The 18,555-nt window shown below is 41.0% G+C and overlaps 1 protein-coding gene across 2 annotated transcripts in view; it reads right to left on the minus strand.

The window, feature by feature from the left end:
* The window catches only part of WDR91 (WD repeat domain 91), a 23,049-nt gene continuing 4,494 nt past the window's right edge, over positions 1-18,555 (minus strand). For both annotated transcript variants that reach the window (XM_081958745.1, XM_081958744.1), the window contains exons 2-15: positions 18,322-18,501; positions 17,495-17,702; positions 16,505-16,587; positions 15,956-16,086; positions 14,345-14,522; positions 13,881-14,039; positions 9,489-9,688; positions 9,009-9,159; positions 7,343-7,437; positions 5,531-5,699; positions 4,124-4,232; positions 2,609-2,721; positions 1,520-1,717; positions 1-732 (exon numbers count right to left, since the gene is read on the minus strand). In XM_081958745.1, coding sequence (XP_081814871.1) covers positions 571-732; positions 1,520-1,717; positions 2,609-2,721; positions 4,124-4,232; positions 5,531-5,699; positions 7,343-7,437; positions 9,009-9,159; positions 9,489-9,688; positions 13,881-14,039; positions 14,345-14,522; positions 15,956-16,086; positions 16,505-16,587; positions 17,495-17,702; positions 18,322-18,501 — 2,136 coding nt within the window. In that variant the 3' untranslated portion in view covers positions 1-570. The remainder of the gene's footprint in view (positions 733-1,519; positions 1,718-2,608; positions 2,722-4,123; positions 4,233-5,530; positions 5,700-7,342; positions 7,438-9,008; positions 9,160-9,488; positions 9,689-13,880; positions 14,040-14,344; positions 14,523-15,955; positions 16,087-16,504; positions 16,588-17,494; positions 17,703-18,321; positions 18,502-18,555) is intronic.

Here is an 18,555-nt window from a genome sequence, read left to right on the forward strand (position 1 = left end):
AACATTTTACTATCATATGCTTTTTGTAGTCTATATCAGATGTCCAAAACTCTAAAGGAAAATCAACAATATGAATTATATAATAACTTTTCTTCTTCTAGGAGCATAGCACGGAATGTTCTTCAAACAATCAAAGCAACATAATGTAAATGCAAGCAAGTTTTCTTCTAGTAAAAATGCAGTCAATACTGTTAAGAGTTTTGAACAAGACTTCCTGCTCCATCTCGCACCTGCTAGATCCACAACAAATTTGTACTCGGTCTTGGGACCAACCCAGAGAATTATGGCTATGTGCTAATTAAGACCAAGAGGAAAAATGGGCTGATCCTTATTGAAAGGAGCTTGATGATCAGGGAATGTTTAATATTTGTTGAAATGAACTGTTAGAATGTACTCTTCTAAGTGGCAATAGTTTGGCAATTAAACTTAACTCCTAACTTAAAAAGAGATGATGACATTAAGACAAATGATTAAACCTCCCCACCCTACAAAAGTTTGAAGCTAATACTTAATACTGATAATTCATTCTTCTGTAAAAAAAAGTGTTCGCATCTTGGAGCACAGTTTCATTTAAAACTGTGCAAGTAGAGTAGTTAGTTTGATCTTCCCATCCATGGATGCAGTGAGGCAGGTCCCACAGTCCATGGCTGTGCACCAGTCCACAGTGACCACTGGAGCCCTGTGTCCCCCAAGGGAAAGACAGCTCTCTAGTGCTTTGTCATTGCTATTCAGCTGAAAGAGAGAAAACATAAATAAAAGATTAGCAAGGTTTTATGGTAGAAATAATTTACCAATCCGGGATCTAAAATTCTGGGACAGGGCTGTCAAACTCCCGGCACATGGGACAGATGCGTCACATGCTGGCTACATCTATGCTTGATTTAGCGAAGGAGAAAAAAATCCCAATATGTCATTTGATGTACGCGGTGATGATGTGAGTTTGACACCCTTGTTCTAGGACAACTCTAGTCCTTTTAAAAAATTAGAATATTACTCTGGACTTTAAGCCATAGAGCAGAGCTAAGACAAATAATGCCTGAATGATTATTAAAGTGCAATATATATTAATGTCAACACAGGTTACCCGGATCATAAAATAGACCAAAATTTCATCACTCTACTTCTCAAAATATGCTGCATTTACTCTGTCCCCACTCATGAGTTTCCCAAACCCTTTAACTTTAACAAGATATATGACCATAGGAAAGACCTATCTGATGTAATTAGCTGTTTCCAATATCCATCCAGATGACTACAATAACCCTTCTGATCTTTTTTGTTAATTCCACCCAGGGGCACTGCACGCAGTCAGATTAACATATAATATTAGATTTCAATGTGGCTATTTGGTTTTGGCTTAGACATGTGATTTCTAAATCATTTATGCTTTCGCAAGTTACGCAAGTCCATCAAATTGATACTTATTCATAAATCATAGCTGAAGGCCTGGTTTAGAATGAAAAAGAATCAGTTCTTGTTACAGAGACAGCATGTAATCGTCTTAACTGATAGCTTGTACCTTGTAGATAACACCTCCAGTAGAAGAACAGGTTAACATGTAGTTTCCCTCAGAATCAAATGCAAAGAGCCTTCCACGTGGGAATTGGACTTGTTTGTATCCGCTGTAGCCAGACAACACAAAGGGCCCAGTGGCATCTTTAGGCAGACTAAATTCAGAAATTTTGCATCCGCTTTTATGGATATTCCATTGAATAAACTACAATGATATAACAGATCCCAGTAAGATATACAATACAGATGCATTCTTTACTTTGCAATAGCACCTACAGATACAGAGGGGAAAAACATTGATACTAGAAAAAACATAACCAGTGAGGTCCCTACAAATTAGGACATTTGCTAGTTTTCAAAATGATTTACAGATTCTTTGGATTAACAGCTTTCAGATGAAACTTCAGAAGATACAGAGGGTTGCATGGTCTTTTCCAGATAAGATGACTTTAATTACATATAAAGGTTAAGGTTCCCCTCGCACATATGTGCTAGTCATTCCCGACTCTAGGGGGCGATGCTCATCTCCATTTCAAAGCCGAAGAGCCAGCGCTATCCAAAGACATCTCCGTGGTCATGTGCCCGGCATGACTAAATGCCAAAGACACATGGAACGCTGTTATCTTCCCATCCCTGCTTTTTCTATTTGCATTGTTATATGCTTTCGAACTGCTACATTGGTAAAAGCTGGGACAAGTAAGAGGAGCTCACTCCATTACACGGCACTAGGTATTTAAACCGCCGAACTGCCGACCATTCTGATCGACAAACTCAGTGCCTTAGCCAGCGAGCCACCGCGTCCCTCTACAATTAGATATAGTTACCAGCTATTTTGAGGGCTAAATATATCTCCAAAGAAAGACATATATATATATATATATTTAAGCCCACAGCTTGAAGATGGCAGGTGTGATCCTGCCGAAATGTTGCAAAGACAATCTCAACCTTACACGGGAAAAGACCCGAATACAACAAAACCAGCATATATATATATATATGTGTTTGTGTTACAACCCCTGGTATGATATATATACTGATATAAATAAACGTGTTGCTGTCATATATGTCAGTTTGGCCACAACTTTTTAAAACCTACCTTTCCATCTTCACCTATGCTGTAAACAGCATTCTCATCATAGCTGAATTCAACAGAATAAACCTCTCCATCGTGGGCCTTCCAGCTCATAGCACACTCATGCTGCTGCATATCTGGAAGACAGAAAGGGAAAAAAGTGCAGGTGGATTACCTTTACAAGCTTCTAAGTCAGTTTTTTAACTTTGTGTCTCTCTTGCCAGCCCTGTTGATATTCTGACAGGAAAGACTTGTGCTGGCTGGTATTATAACGGGATGATTTCTCTAGAGGAAGGAAACAATAAAGGAGAAAAATAATCTTTGTAACAGTTAAAATAGTGTTCAACATGACTAATTCTACTAACCCTCCATCTCCATTCTATTAAAAGGTTATAGATGCTCTGATGCTTGGAAGACAGACATTTGGCAACCTCCATTGATTTTGGGCACAATTTGTACATGTATTTGTGTATTTCCTCACTGCCTTTGCTTCAGGAGAAAATGAAAGTTAGAACTTCATTCCTACAAAAGTTCCTCCTAACTGAAGCTGCATGCAACAAAAAAGACCCATTTTGAAATCTTAACAAACTCTACCAAAACAAAAACAATTGTTAGTCTCATTTATTCCAGTATGAGATAAGAAAGCAGAGAGAAAAGAGTGAACCATGATGGCGAACCTATGGAATGCGTGCCAGAGGTGATACACAGAGCCCTCTCTGTGGGCATGCATGCCGTCACCAGCTTGTCTTGTGGTTTCCGGTGCGCACATGCACACTGGCCAGCTGATCATACATGGTGCAGATCCGAAAACCCGAAGACCAGTTGGCTGGTGCGTATGCGCGTGCCAGCCACCTGGCCTTCGGGTTTCCAGTGCTCTGGCATGCGCAAGGACCAACTGGCGTGCCGGAAACCAGAAGACCAGTTGGCCGGTGCACACATGTGCACCAGACATCTGGTATTTGAGTTTCTAGGGCTCTGGCGCAAGTGCATTCCAATTTAGACACTCGGTGCCAAAAAGATTCGCCATCACTGATCTAATGGTTAAAGCACCAGGCTAGAAAGCAGGAGGCTGTGAATTCTAGCTGGATGACCTTGGGCCAATCACTCTCTCTCAGCCCAATTCACTTCATAGGATGTTGACCTGAGGAAAATAGGAGGAAGAACGTGTGCTGGGTATGTTTACCGCCTTGAGTCATTTGTAAAAATAATAAAGGCCGGATACAAATAAACAAATAAATAAATAACTGCCTGCCAAGTCCTAACATGAAACCTGATATAGAGACCCTCACTCAATGTTATCCCTTTGCAGAACAATAACAACCTCTCTGAAAGTGCACTGCATTGTATCTGTTCAAATGAGGGATCTAATAAAAAGTAAAGGATTAAATGAGAATAACATCACTGGTTAACTTTTGCCAGTGTACCAGCCTTTGGCCCATTTTCTTACTCCTCTCCACAACAAAGTGTCTGCTCAGTAACTGAAAATTCTAGGACCTACAGAATTTAAAATGGAAAAAAAAGAGGAACAAAGCCATTTACCAAAGAGGCGAATTATGCCATCTGCTGCACCAGTGACCAGGAGATTCCCATTATGGTTGAAGGCTGTGCAGTTTATAGCAATGGGCTCCGGTTCAAGAGAAAATTGGAGCTGAAACAGCAAACAAAAAATAGGGAACACAGAATTTAAATTGCTTGTTCTTTCCCAAGGGAGTAGTTACTCTATCCATCTGAGAATCGCGTTGAAACGAGATCGGCAGCAAATAATTCAAATAAGTAAGTAAGTAAATAAATAATCCAGTTATTCAACCAAACTTACATCTGAGTTTCTTCATCTCCCACTGTATTCTGTAAATACTAAATGGACACAAGGAGCTTTTCATATACTAACCTATTTTTCCTGAAAGCAATACAATAGAATACAGTAGCAGAGTTGGAAGGGACCTTGGAGGTCTTCTAGTCCAACCCTAGGCCGGAAACCCTATACCGTTTTCAGACAAATGGCTATCCAACATCTTCTTAAAGACTTCCAGTGTTGGGGCATTCACAACTTCTGGAGGCAAGCTGTTCCGCTGATTAATTGTCAGGAAGTTTCTCCTCAGTTCTAAGTTGCTTCTCTCCTTGATTAGTTTCCACCCATTGCTTCTTGTTCTACCCTCAGGTGCCTTGGAGAATAGTTTGACTCCCTCTTCTTTGTAGCAACCCCTGAGATATTGGAACACTGCTATCATGTCTCCCCTAGTCCTTCTTTCTCTTAAGCTAAACATACCCAGTTCCTGCAACCGTTCTTCATATGTTTTAGCCTCCAGTCCCCTAATCATCTTTGTTGCTCTTCTCTGCACTCTTTCTAGACTCTCCACATCTTTTCTACATCGTGGTGACCAAAACTGAATGCAGTATTCCACGTGTGGCCTTACCAAGGCAAAAGCAGAAACCAGCTATTTATAAAATGAAAAAATTCCCACCAAGAGAGGTCTAAATATAACTTCTGATTAGAGAGGGAGGATATTCTCCTGCAGATTCATTGGAGGAGGCATACTTTTTTTTAGCATGTTTTCTTTGCCGTTAAAAGTGGTTCAGCTTAGAATGATTCAGTGCTTAGTACAACTGGATCTTTTTCAGGAAGAATGTAAGCCTTGTGTCATTCAAAGCTGAACAAAAGTACATGTGGCCACAAAAGCCAACTAGGCATCCTTGAGCAACATTGAATCTAGAAGGTGACAGTAAGCAAACATAATAATTTGGTCAACTTAGCATTAGCTCACATCAACATTAGAGCTGCTATGATGACAATTATTCAAACGCTTTAAGCAACCATAATATTTAGGAGAAATATATGAAGGATCTGTTAAAAACATCAGTTAAGTACCTTCTTTTGTTGAGCTACAGATTAAGAAAACTTTTATTTTTATCAAACAAGCTCAAGGGTGGGAAAAACACATACTATACCTGCTGCTTCATAGTTTTAGTATCCCACAAAAGCAATTTTCCAGGAACTTGATTGATGCTCTTTTCTCCAGAATCTGATGTAGCATAATCTAGCTGATTGACAAGGCCAGATGCTGCAGCTGAACAGACAAAGGAAGCACCACTTGGACTACATGCAAGGGACAAGATCCTAAAATAAAGAGACACAAAATTTATTGTGACTTTCCATGGATAGGTCAGAGAACCAAGAAGGACACCAATTACTACTGGCACCGATCAGAATTCTGCATTCTTTTTTTCCTAACATAAAAACATGCATTTATACTCACTAATACCCTCAATATTATAAATGTAAACCTACTATCTTCTTCATTGTCTCCTCCAATCTCCGAAGATCTCTTAAATAAATGTAATTGAATAAGAACAGCTATGGCAGGGGTGGGCTTCAAAAATTTTAGCAAGGGATTTTCTGCCCAGCTGCTGGGTGAGCGTGGGCATGGTGGGCGTGGCCTAGTCGGCCTTCTGCACCACGGCGGGGGGAGGGACGTTTTTGCCCTCCCTGGGCTCTGGAGGGTTTCTTTGAGGCTCCGAAAGGGCGAAAACGGGCTCCCCATACTCTGCAGGACCTCTGGAGGCTGGAAACGGGCTCGTTTCCAGCCTTCCCGAACTTCCAATAGGCCCGTTTTTCGCTCTCCCCAAGCCCAGGAAAATCTTTTGCTTCCCTCTGCAACTTGGCTTAGCCCTATGTCTGACCATGCACCACCCTAGAACTGATGATATAGCACAGTGATGGTGAACCTATGGCACACGTGCCACAGGTGGCACACGGAGCCATTTGTCAGGGCATGCGAGGCGCTGCCCTGTCAGCTGGCCAGGGCGCATGCGCGCGCTGGACAGTTGAGTTCACCCTTTTTTAAAGCCATTTTTCACCCTCCCCAGGCTCCAGAGGCTTTATAGGAGCCTGGGGAGGGCAAAAAGAGCCTCCCCGCCCCCCCCCGCCCCTCCCGGAGGCCCTCCGGAGGCTTCGTGAACGTCCATAAAGCCCCCGGAGCGTAAAAAACTGGCCTACGGGCAAACTGGAAGTTCGGGAACTGACTTCCTGTTTGCTCGGAGGGTCGTTTTGACTGCTCCAAAGGCTTCAGGGAAGCCTCCTGAAGGTCCCTGAAGCCTCTGGAGGGCGTTTGGGGGGCGGGGGAGGCTGTTTTCGCCCTCCCCACACTCCTATAAAGCCTCTGGAGCCTCCGGAGGGCGAAAAAAGCATGTAAAAATGGGGGGTCGCGCCTGTAGTGCATGCACGTGCACTGGGGGGTCGCGCATTGCATTATGGGTACGGCACGCCCGCACACGACCCTCCTGCGCTCCCCCCACTTATGGCACGGGAGCCAAAAAAAGTTCGCTATGCAGAGAAGTCACAGTATCTAAAACATCCCAAATGCAGCATTAACAACTCCTCTGCGAGACCACAGAAGTGACAGAAGCAAAGCCGAAAATACACTCATGATTTCAATAAAGAAGAATATTTGTAGCTCAGAGTGGAAATGAGGAGTCCTTGTTGCTTTCTGAGCTTGGCTGTTTTCTTGCAGATGTTTCATTACCCAGCTAGGTAACATCATCCAACCTTACTCTAGCTTGGCTACAAGAAAACAGCCAAGAGCACTAAGGATCCCATAGTCATGATTCCAATTCACAAATAAGCAATCAGCTTAAGCAACCATCACTATTATGTCATGGAAAATAAATGCAGATCTCAAATAGATGCCACAAATAGCAGTACTGTTCTTAGTCTTGTCACAAAAATCACCATCCCTCGAGATGAAATACAAAGGCTTATACCTGGGCATATCTTCATCAATGCTAATTTCACAAAGATTCTTCTTGGCTTCAGTGTCATAGAGGCGAACAGTACCAACTCCACTGCCAAGCAACAACTTCCAAGAAGCAAAAGAGGAAAAACAGAGATGAAGGATACGATTGGTATTCCTCTGAAAATTAACAGATTCTGTGCGCGCGCGGTGGTGGCGGTGGTGGTGGTTTTATCATTTAGTTTCGGCCATCTACAGTTTGCTAGATAGTATGCCTTCTTAAAGTTGGATTACATATATTTTTAAAGAGGGCTGATGGAAAGCAATGCAGTGTCTTGGAGGCTAGGGCAAAACCAGATCCTAGCATAGTAAATAAATATATCAAACCTTGTCTTTGTTCTAATCAATTCTTCTTTGACTAATCTTGTCCATAGCTTCAACTGTGAGATACTTCATGACAAAAAGGAAATTACCAGATGTTGTCTGAAGGATAGCCTTTTAAAATCTTGCAAACATAAGGAAAATGGGAGAAATTCCAGGGAGGGAGGAAGGGAGGAATCTGAGTATTTCTGGATTTTCCTGATATATTATTGTAAGGCTGTAAGCCATCTACCTCCAGGGAAGATAGGCAGCATATTAAGTTTAATAAAATAAACAAATAAAGTATTATTGAAGACTTTCCCCTGTTCTTGCATACAAGGTATTTTTATTCAAAGAATTCTATAATAGCAACTATGGTAATTTTATCAACTATGTATTTAACATGAGAATGCCTTGTATTTATGATTTATGTATTTATTTATTTTATTATTTATGTATGTTTTATTAATGTTATTCTAATTTGTTTGATTGCTGTGAGGGCGCCCATGGTGAATAGCATGTAAATTTAATTTAATTTATTATTATTATTGTTGTTGTTGTTGTCGTCGTCACACAGCAAGATATTTAAAGAGGATTTGCATTTTTATCCACCTGAGTCCTTCCCAATAGGCAGATGTTGTTTGATGGTGTTAAAGGTGTTCCAAGAAAAGCTCCCTTTTGCAATTGACTGATGTAGATTTTGTCAATGCCAATGGTGTTCAAGTGGTGTTCCAGTTGTTGAGACGTATTATATAGTCAATTCAATGATTTGGGATAGCACACATTTAAAATAAATCACAGCATCAGCCAAGGAATACAAACAAGCTGTAAGAAACGATCAATTGGATAATCAAAATAGTTTCCAGCCACCGAATATTCCCAGTTCAGAGATCCTTATGCAGAAGAAACTCAATGCTGTTCAGCAACAATAATGAGCTGATAGCTGTTACACTGATGGAAGACACTGGAAGAATGCTTGTTAGCCTAATATCCAAGCTACAATATTTTAGTTTCATTTTCTGAACTTGTTTTCCAGAAAGCACCTAAAACATAAAATTTGGGTTCTGCAATCCTTTTCTATTAATTTTGCTATAACCCTAGCATTTGTAGCTTCATCAGGGAACACAAAGATTATGCATGTCTACTGCGATGCCCTAAAACCATAACTGCCACCAGAGCCAGGTATCTTAAGGTATTTTATGCCTAGCAACATCCAAGCAAAAAGGAAGGTGGCTTTAGTACGACTTCTTCAATATGGTTCCCTCCTCATGCACTGGACTAAAAATCATCCCCGGCCAGAATTGTAGTCCCAGTAATCCCTCCCCCCAGCTACTCACCAGCCTGTCCCGTTTAGTTGCCCATTCCAGAGAAAGCAGCGGAGACTTGGAAACTGAAGATGCTTTCGTCTGCATGATAGGGTTGAAAGACCACACCTTGATGACTCCATCCACATCTAAACTGGCCACTCTTCGGCCAGAGCAGTCCACCCTGCACACAGAAAGAAAATACACTTTTGCATTGATAGCGTCCTCTTCATCAATAGGATATGGATTTCTATTACCCATTTGATCTTTTACATCTATGAAACGCTGTCTAGATGTTTTCCTGCTGATTTAGATAGCATTTCTAATATGCAAAACGTCGTATATTTCTTATGATAACAAAGCATGTACCTAATTATAATTTGCATTTGACAGACTGGGAGCCAAGAATAAATGTCCATGATTTGGTAAGTTCACGAAGATTTGGATTCCACTCTATTGAGATGATATTGACAAATATAACATTCAGTTTTCTAATCATTAGCCAATAGTTACCGGCAATGCATGATGGATGAGTGGTGTTCTCCATATTCCTCTTGACTCAGAACAATGAAGGGCTGCTCATGCCTGATGCCTCCAGCATCCGTGCCAGTTCCAAATATTTTTGTCTGATTTTCCAGTTGTTCAGCATGAAGCTCAGGGAATGGCTCTGTTTCAATGGCAGAAATCTCCACTTTCTTCTCAGCATTCTGTCCCTAAAAAGACATAGCCCACTAGAGAAATCAATTAAACTCTTCAAACCTGCCTTGTCCTAAGGTAGGTTTTAGATAACTAAGGCTTCAGATTTGTATCCTATTAGCAACAACACAAATATTGTGAAAGTTACAAATGGCAGAATGAGACATTTTTGTTCATTGATCTCACAGAAGTCACCTTTGGGAGAAAAGCAAACATTGAACTATTTGAACCCAATGAAACTAGACCCTGTTCAGGATCCAGTCTATAAATGCCACCTCATTCACAGACTGCACTGTAAGTCAGACCATTGCTTAACTTACTATATTTAAAAAGCAAACCCCCGTCATGCAGCTGGCAGAAAAGAAATTCTGAATGATCTACTATAATATCTGATCACAGGCCAGTGACATTATTTATGGCATTTAGAAGGATGTTTCAAACTGATACTTTAAGATCTCATTATTAGAAGATTCAAAGTGTAGATTTTTGAGGTTTTATTTTTCAAACAGACAATTAACCAATTTGATGACTATCTAGGCGAGGGGTGTCAAACTCAATTTCATTGAGAGCCACATCAAGTTTGTGTTTGACCTTGTGGGGCCAGGGTCGGAGTGGCCAGCTCGATGTCATGTCAGGAGCGGCTGTGGCAGCCTGAGCGCTCTGCCAGAAAACAGGCTCCCGATCTCCGTTTCCGGTTGCGATGGCCTCCAGCAACCCTCTGCCAGTGAAAATAGAGCTTGGAAGTTTGTTTTCACTGGCAGAGGCACTGCAGGCTGGTCGCTCGCTGTTTCCAAGGTGACCCCGTGGGCCAGATCTAAGTACCCTATGGGCCTGATCCGGCCCACGAGCCTTGAGTTTGACATCCCTGGATGAGAGTGTATTTAAAGTGGTTATATGTAATAGGACTGGGCCATGTTTCATGGAAGACAAAAAAAACCCTGCTCAAGTATTGAGTTAGAGGTTTCATATATATTCTAATGATCTTAAGACTTATTTAGTCTGCCCAATTTTTTTTCCAGATTTATTGGATTCCTCAGTACGTATTTAATAAGGGCTGGTTATACACATTTATGGTAGAGAAGTTAAAAAAAAACAAAGGTAAATTGTATCACATGATTTGGTTGTATCTTCTGATTAAATATTTATTTTTATTAAGGATTCAAGTTTCAAACGTGTAAATATATTATTACATTACAGTCCAAAAATTTAGAAATAATCTATTTAGGAGCCATCATGCTTGGATGGTAACAAAAGTTATTAAGTGTCCTAGGAAAGATATATGTATAACAGAGACCAAAAAATTGGGCAGATTAAATGTGTGCTCTCAGCTTTCAAAATGTTTCCTCAGCAATACAATAAAAGGATTGGACAATATGTTTGCCTGTGGTCAAGATTTAATTTGTTTAAAAAAATTAGGTATTATTTATTTCACTTTCCTTTTTGTACTTTATATGTTTTCTATTCTATTAAACCATTTTTTTAAAAAGAAAAAGCAGTAAATATTAAATGGGGGAAAAATGGCTAAATATTAAACACTCTTCTATAAAGTATATTGCCATTCCCAAAATGTAAACTTTCTAAGCTTCAAATACAGCAAATGGTCTCATAGCACCTTCAGGAACACCAAAAACGGGAACTTGCAAAAAAAAAAAAATCACTTCTGCATAGTGCTAGTTCCATGCTACAGAAGCAAGATGATTTTAATCAGTAATCACATAGATTGAGATCATGTTGCATCCACATATTTATGTTTGTATACAACTGTAGTCTGAAAGGATTTCCAATGGTGTACACTATAACAATGCGGGCAGACAAATCAGCATCCCCCAGGGACATGAATAGTCTATAGCAGCGATGGCGAACCTTTTTTGGCTCCCGTGCCACAAGTGGGGGGAGCCCAGGGGGGTCGTGTGCGGCCGTGCCACACCCATAATGCAACGCGCGATCCCCCAGTGTGCATGCGCGCACAACGCGCCCACCCCATTTTTACATGCTTTTTTCGCCCTCCCCAGGCTCCAGAGGCTTTATAGGAGCCTGGGGAGGGCAAAAAGAGCCTCCCCCGCCCCCCAGAGGCCCCCCGGAGACTTCAGGGACCGTCCGGAGGCTTCCCTGAAGCCTTCGGAACGCTTAAAACCACCCTCCGAGCAAACCGGAAGTCACTTCTGGTTTGCTCGGAGGGTGGTTTTAAGCGCTCCGAAGGCATCAGGGAAGCCTCCGGACGGTCCCTAAAGCCTTCAGAACGCTTAAAACGACCCTCCGAGCAACCCGGAAGTCACTTCTGGTTTGCTCGGAGGGTCGTTTTAAGCGTTCCGAAGGCTTCAGGGAAGCCTCCGGACGGTCCCTGAAGCCTCTGGGGGGGCGGGGGGGCTCTTTTCACCCTCCCCAGGCTCCTATAAAGCCTCTGGAGCCTGGGGAAAGCGAAAAATAGCTTTTAAAAAGGTGAACTGAGCTGGCCAGCGCCTCGCGTGCCCTGACAAATGGCTCCGCGTGCCACTTGTGGCACACGTGCCATAGGTTCGCCATCACTGGTCTATAGACATTTCAACCCTTTTTCAATATGTCCTTAACCATCTATTTTGTTTTTAGAATATGATTTTATACTATAGTATATTTTGCATATCTACAAACCTTACAAACAGTACCCTGGGCAATGCAACATTTCTTAATGCAATGACAATTGCCAAACAGAACATATTTTTTGGTTTAGAGAAGATGATTATTGCCAAACTGAACTTGACATTCAGACACAGTTCTCTAAGTAATAGCATTAAGCAGGATGAGGCAGGAATATTTAATACTTGCCATTTCCTCATTGAAAAACAGAACCACTGAACAATTTTGACACAAACAGAAAATAACATACTGCACAAAAAGAGGAAAAATATAAGGCACAAGCAGACACATTTTTTCAACCATCAGTCACCAAGCAAAAATAAACCAATCAAACGTTTTTGTTGAAACAGTTGAAAATCAGAAAACAGAGGGCAAGATTAAAGGAATAGTTTTCAATATGAAAGAAACCAGACTGTGAGTTCCACATTTAAAAATATTCTACAGAAGGATACTTAATTTAGGTTGAGGAAAGCAAGGCTTCTTCCAATATTGTAATAATATTTGACGATTACTAACAGCAAGAATAAAAAAGTTCCAAAAGAGTATTTGGCACTTTTGTTACAAAATGGCTGATAAAGCTAATTCATTTCATATGTACATGCACACAAACACATTCAACAACAAATTAAAAAGTTAAGAATTAACTCTTAACAGGAACCTTAATCTTCCTGAAGAGAGATCAAACAAAAAGCAAAAAAACAACAACCAATGAGACACATTTAGAATTACAAACATTTAGGAAAAAGATTGAGAACACCAAGTACATAATGTTGTAATCTACACTGAAAATATTGTCAATGTTCTAATTGCCCAAGTTAACAAAATATTGAAGGGCAATGAAGAACCTATATGCTAAGTTTATTTCTAAGGGTTCAATTTGAAGGACATTTTGTTTCTACAATCTGTGCCGTGACAATATCTTCTGTACATGTTCCATGCCTTAGTAACATGTTATTTGCCATTAGAAGGGTAACTGTAAAAAAAGACATCATACCCAGTCAGTTCTAATAGAAGAGGCAACAGTTAGCAACTTTCTACCATTCTAGAAACAAGTAATTGAGGGCTTATCACAATCCACAAGAACTGCTTGTATAAAATGCAATTATATTTTCTGACCCACAGATCACAATGCACCTTTTGGTCCTTAGTAATCAAAAATTTAAAGAAACTGCTGCTTATCTCTTCTATCAAACTTCAAAAGCTGAGAAGGCCTGCATAAGTTCTTCCCCTACCTAATATTGCAGGAGAAATAAACAGCTGACTAGTCATAACACAAAAGGCCCACATAAACTTCTGCTGCTCAAACAATTCTAGGCAAAAAAAAAAAATCAGAACACTTTGTCCCTTTCGATTCATAAGAGAACATCAGCTGGCAGAAGAAATAACACTGATGCTTCACTTCCCCAGTTCAAATAGATGAATCATTAAAAAAGAAAAAAAAAACCAAACAAACAAGTAACTGCTCAGAAGCCATGGGTCATTTTTCCTTACACCAATCAGCTGGTTATGAGCAGAAAGTCACATAATTCACTTTACTCAGAAATACCCAGGAGAAGGAAAACTTGCCCTATCCACACAAGACACTAACTGCACTACCTGGAAAGTTATTTTAGATCCAAACTCTTTTTTTTCCTTTCCATGATCCGGTAAACGTCTCTGATTCTGTTGTATTGAGGTAGGCTCCATGGAAACCACACCACTGATGTGACTTTTTGATTCCTTGACTCCAATTGCTGCCTCTTTCCCTCTGGGCACCTAGAAAACAAAGGGGAACATTTGACATGATTTTATTCTCCAAAGCCCCATGCTTAAATTAATAGTTCAGTACAAAACAGAATAGTAGATACAGAAACATTACTGTATTGCAGGGGTGTCCAAACTTGGGAACTTTAAGACTTGTGGATTTCAACTCCCAGAATTCCCCAGCCAGCTGGCTGGGGAATTCTGGGAGTTGAAGTCCACAAGTCTTAAAGTTCCCAAGTTTGGACACCCCTGCTGTATTGTGTACTATGATTCTTACATATCACGCAGGGAGAGAAGCCACAATTATTTCTCCTCACCTGGTGGTTTGGCAGCTCTTTTTTGTTTCCCTGTGTGGTCCCCGTCTGTGCTGAGGTGGTTGCTGTTGGCTGGGTTGCTTTTGCAGGGCCCTTCTTGCTCTGAGGTAGCAAGGAAGACAGGAATCCTCCTCGGGCCTGTAGAGAATGTGCAGTGCTTCTCTGGCTGCATATCAAGTCACTAAATGAGACACAGGCAGTAGTGGTGGGGAGGCAAATTAATGGTGGTGAACCCTAAATCTCCATACCTGACAGAAATTCCACTTTCCAAAAGAATTTTCATTTATGTTACACAATGTTCATTTTCAGAGTCCCTTGAACTACACTTCTCCAACCTGCCTTGTTCAGAAACATTTAAAAAGGTAAAGGTTCCCCCCACACATATGTGCTAGTCGTTCCTGACTCTAGGGGGCGGAGCTCATCTCCGTTTCAAAGTCGAAGAGCCAGCATTGTCCAAAGACGACTAAATGCCGAAGGCGCACGGAACGCTGTTACCTTCCACCAAAGGTGGTCCCTATTTTTCAATCTGCATTTTTTACGTGCTTTCGAACGGCTAGGTTGGCAAAGCTGGGACAAGTAAAGGGAGCTCACTCCATTACGTGGCGCTAGGGATTCAAATCTCCAAACTGCCGACCTTTCTGATCAACAACCTCTGCATCTTAGGCACTGAGCCACCGCGTCCCTTCAGAAACATTATAGGGTTGCAATTTTCAGAATTCCCACTCTTGCATAGCCAGCTAGCTGACAATTTATAGCAATATATTCCCAGGATTCTTCGAAGCACCCAATTGGGGGATGCTTTCTTACATGAACTGTATTTAACAACGCATGAAGCTTTTTTGGGGGAAAAAGAAATACCTAACTGTTCTGATCCCCTCTCTCCATGCCTGTGAAGAAACCAGAACACAGGCTTGGCTGTTTGCCACTATTTAATTTGCCGAGATAACAAATCCTTTGGCTGAGGGCCCAGACAACTCATGTTCAAGAAAAACAACCCAGATAGTCCCAAGAGCAGACACAGCTAGAATACATGGATTTTCTTCACTGCTAATTCGAAGGGTTATTTCCTGTAAATGTCCCCTCCCAACGCCTCACCTATAAGCTCTCTTGGGAGGGGCCAATCCACAACCACCTGTGCTGAATCATTTTCTGTGAGTCTGCCTACATAGTTGCTGCTTCCGTTTCTCAGCCCTTCTTAATCTAGCATCAGGGACAAACTCCTCCCCACTGCTCCATGCCTCAGGCGCCTCCTGGTGGCCAACCAGCCCCTCTAGTCCCTGCTCTGAATCTGAACCCTGCACAGGGTCCTCCACATCATCCAGGGCAGACTCAAATGATCCCTCACTATCCGAGTCCATCAGCAGCTCAACCGGATCCTGCTGCGCCATAACACCTAACCATCACTTCTACGAGAAGGTGGAATGCTAAGGAGAAGGAGAAGATGCAAGACAAGCAATAATTTTCAAATGTTTCCTTATCTTTCTCTTCCATAGTATCTATCTATTTCTCTAGGAAAGCTGACTAAGTAAACCATGCAAACACTTCTAAAAGGTTCAAGATTTCTCTGGGTAATCTAATTGTATGTTCATTGACCGGCCTCTCACATACACTCACAGCTCTGAGTCTCCCAGATGGTCCATGTTAACTACATATGAAGGAAGCTTATGATTAAGCGTCAAATCTCCTTCCTCCTCCTGTAGTTCCTCTTTTTTTATATGGGAGTATTCTGCTTGCAAAGCAAATAACTAGGAAAAAATGGGAGAAAGAATAAAAAATTGAACTGCTTTCCCACTGTATGAATGCAAGCCATAGAAATGGAAATTAATTGGTCATTAATTTTAAACCAGCAATTATATCACCACAACATATTAGGCAGGAATCTGAGTTTATGAAACTACATCATGAATGGGCAGCATGCACAAGCATGCTTGCAAGGCATAAGGGAACACTTTATATGGCTCACTCAAACATTTCAAGATAATCTAACAAGCGCTACTTGAAATTTGGTTAATAAATCCTAACTTGATTGATACTTAATTCAAGTTCATATTATGAAGAACTATTCTTTCATGGTTTTTCCAACTACATATAGTGAAAGATTGAACAATATATTTCAGTGCCAGAATTGGGACACAAATCTTAATATACAGGTGCCATTCTTACCTTTTGACAAAGGATTTCATTTTTTTCTTGTAGAACATTGTTCCGCTGACATTCTGCTTCGAAGTTCAGAATTACTGGCACAGGTAATAAAGGTTAAGGATAAACTTAAGATATTTACAGGCCTCTTTCCTTTGCATATACGCCAAATTTTTAAGTACTTTCTAAGAACCTTAAGAATTTTTTGGGAAGTAATTTTGCCTTCCCTGATGCTGCTCTTGCCCTATGAAATATCATCCCCCTCCACCCAGGTCCAACATTAAAAACTTGACTTGGGAGTCCTTTTGTGCTAGGGCAATATGTGATCCCACCTGAATGCTATAGTTTATAACAGGAATATCAAACTCACGGGCCCATGGTCTGGATCCGGCCCGCGGGGTGCTTAGATTTGGCCCATGCTGAAGGACTGACCCGCAGTGCTTCTGGCAGTGAAAATGGAGCTCAGGAGAGCCACGTTTTCAGCTGCAACAGCCTCCTGCAGCCCTCTGCCAGCAAAAACAGACCCAGGAGAGCCCTGCATAGCCAAGCTCCATTTTCGCTGGCAGAGGGCTTGCAGGAGGATTCCCCCCTCCCCCCAATTTGGCCATCACAGGTGCCCCCAATAAGAGTGATGTCAAGCTGCCCCCCCCCCCAAGGTCAAATACAACCCTGATGCAGCCCTCAAGGGAATTGAGTTTCACACCCCTGGTTTATAACAAGAATATCTTTCTCAGTGAACCACACAGCTATTTCTGAAGTTTACCCAAAATTACATGTAGCTGGGTTTCTAGCATACAGTTCTAGCATGGCAATGCGATGGATGATTATTTGAATGATGAGAGAATATATTAATTCATTGGTTATAGAAGCAGTTGTGCTAGAATGCAAAGATGATTCCTACTGCCCTCATAAAAATAATAATTATTTTCTAACAAAAAAGAAGTAAAAGAAAACATGTGCACGGAAAAGCAGTTGATTCAGGCTTACAATATTCTTCCATATGGAAAAGGATATGCATGCACTGAAATAAAACACTGAGAAAGTTATGTAGAGAAACAATGAAAATATCTATCCATCGACGGGAAAAATACATGGCAAAGTTAGGGTTCGCATCTGGATTTGGGATAAAAGGCAAAACAAACCAGTCCTTCCATTCAGTCTGATTTTGAAGTTCAGAGGCTTGCTTGAGAAAGAATTCCTGTATCTTATCATTTCTGTTTGCCTAAAATGTACACAAAAGAGCTTTAGATATAACTTTTTCTCCACAGCAGCAACTGTTCAATCTTCAGCAGCTGAAAATACAATTTTACAGCTCTCTAACAGAATAACAGGAATATATTTCCCACTAAACCATGCAGCTGTTTTCTGAAGAATTATCAATCGTGTTTTGACAGAATGCAGATAGTCCTTGACGTATGACCACAACTGAGCCCAAAATTTTGGTTGCTAAGCAAGACAACTGAGTTTTGCCTCATTTTATGATCTTTCTTACCACAGTTTTTAAGTGAATCGCTGCAGTTCTTAAGTTAGTCACATAGTTGCTAAATGAATCTGGTTTCCCCATAAACTTTGCTAGTCAGAGTGTCACAAAAGGTGATCATACAACCTCGGGCCACTACAACTGTCATAAATATGAGTCAGCTGCCAAGCACCTGAATTTTGATCACACAGCCGTGGGGATGCTACAACAGTCATAGGTGTGAAAAATGGTCATAAGTCACTTTTTTCAGTGCCATTGTAACTTCAGTCAATCATTAAATGAACTGTTGTAAATCAAGGTCTACATATAAGTATTTTTAACTATCTTTATTCTGAAGCAAGCTTATTAAATCGATACAAACCTGCACAGCATGAATGAGATAATAGCGGTATAAACTGATTTTCAGCTTGTTCACTGTAGGTCGATACATATCCTCCAGTCGACTGAAAAGGCGTCTGTCAAGGTAACCCCAGTACTCTCGAAGGGCAGCTAGATCATAGTTGTGAACAAACTGCAGAAGCTGGTCCACTATCTTGTCCACCTAATTAGAAACCCAGCAAAGTAAGTTATGTAACCAATAACTTCAGCCATCAAA

The sequence above is a fragment of the Natrix helvetica genome, assembly GCF_964273705.1.
Source record: "Natrix helvetica genome assembly, chromosome: 6".
NCBI classification, from domain to species: domain Eukaryota; kingdom Metazoa; phylum Chordata; class Lepidosauria; order Squamata; family Natricidae; genus Natrix; species Natrix helvetica.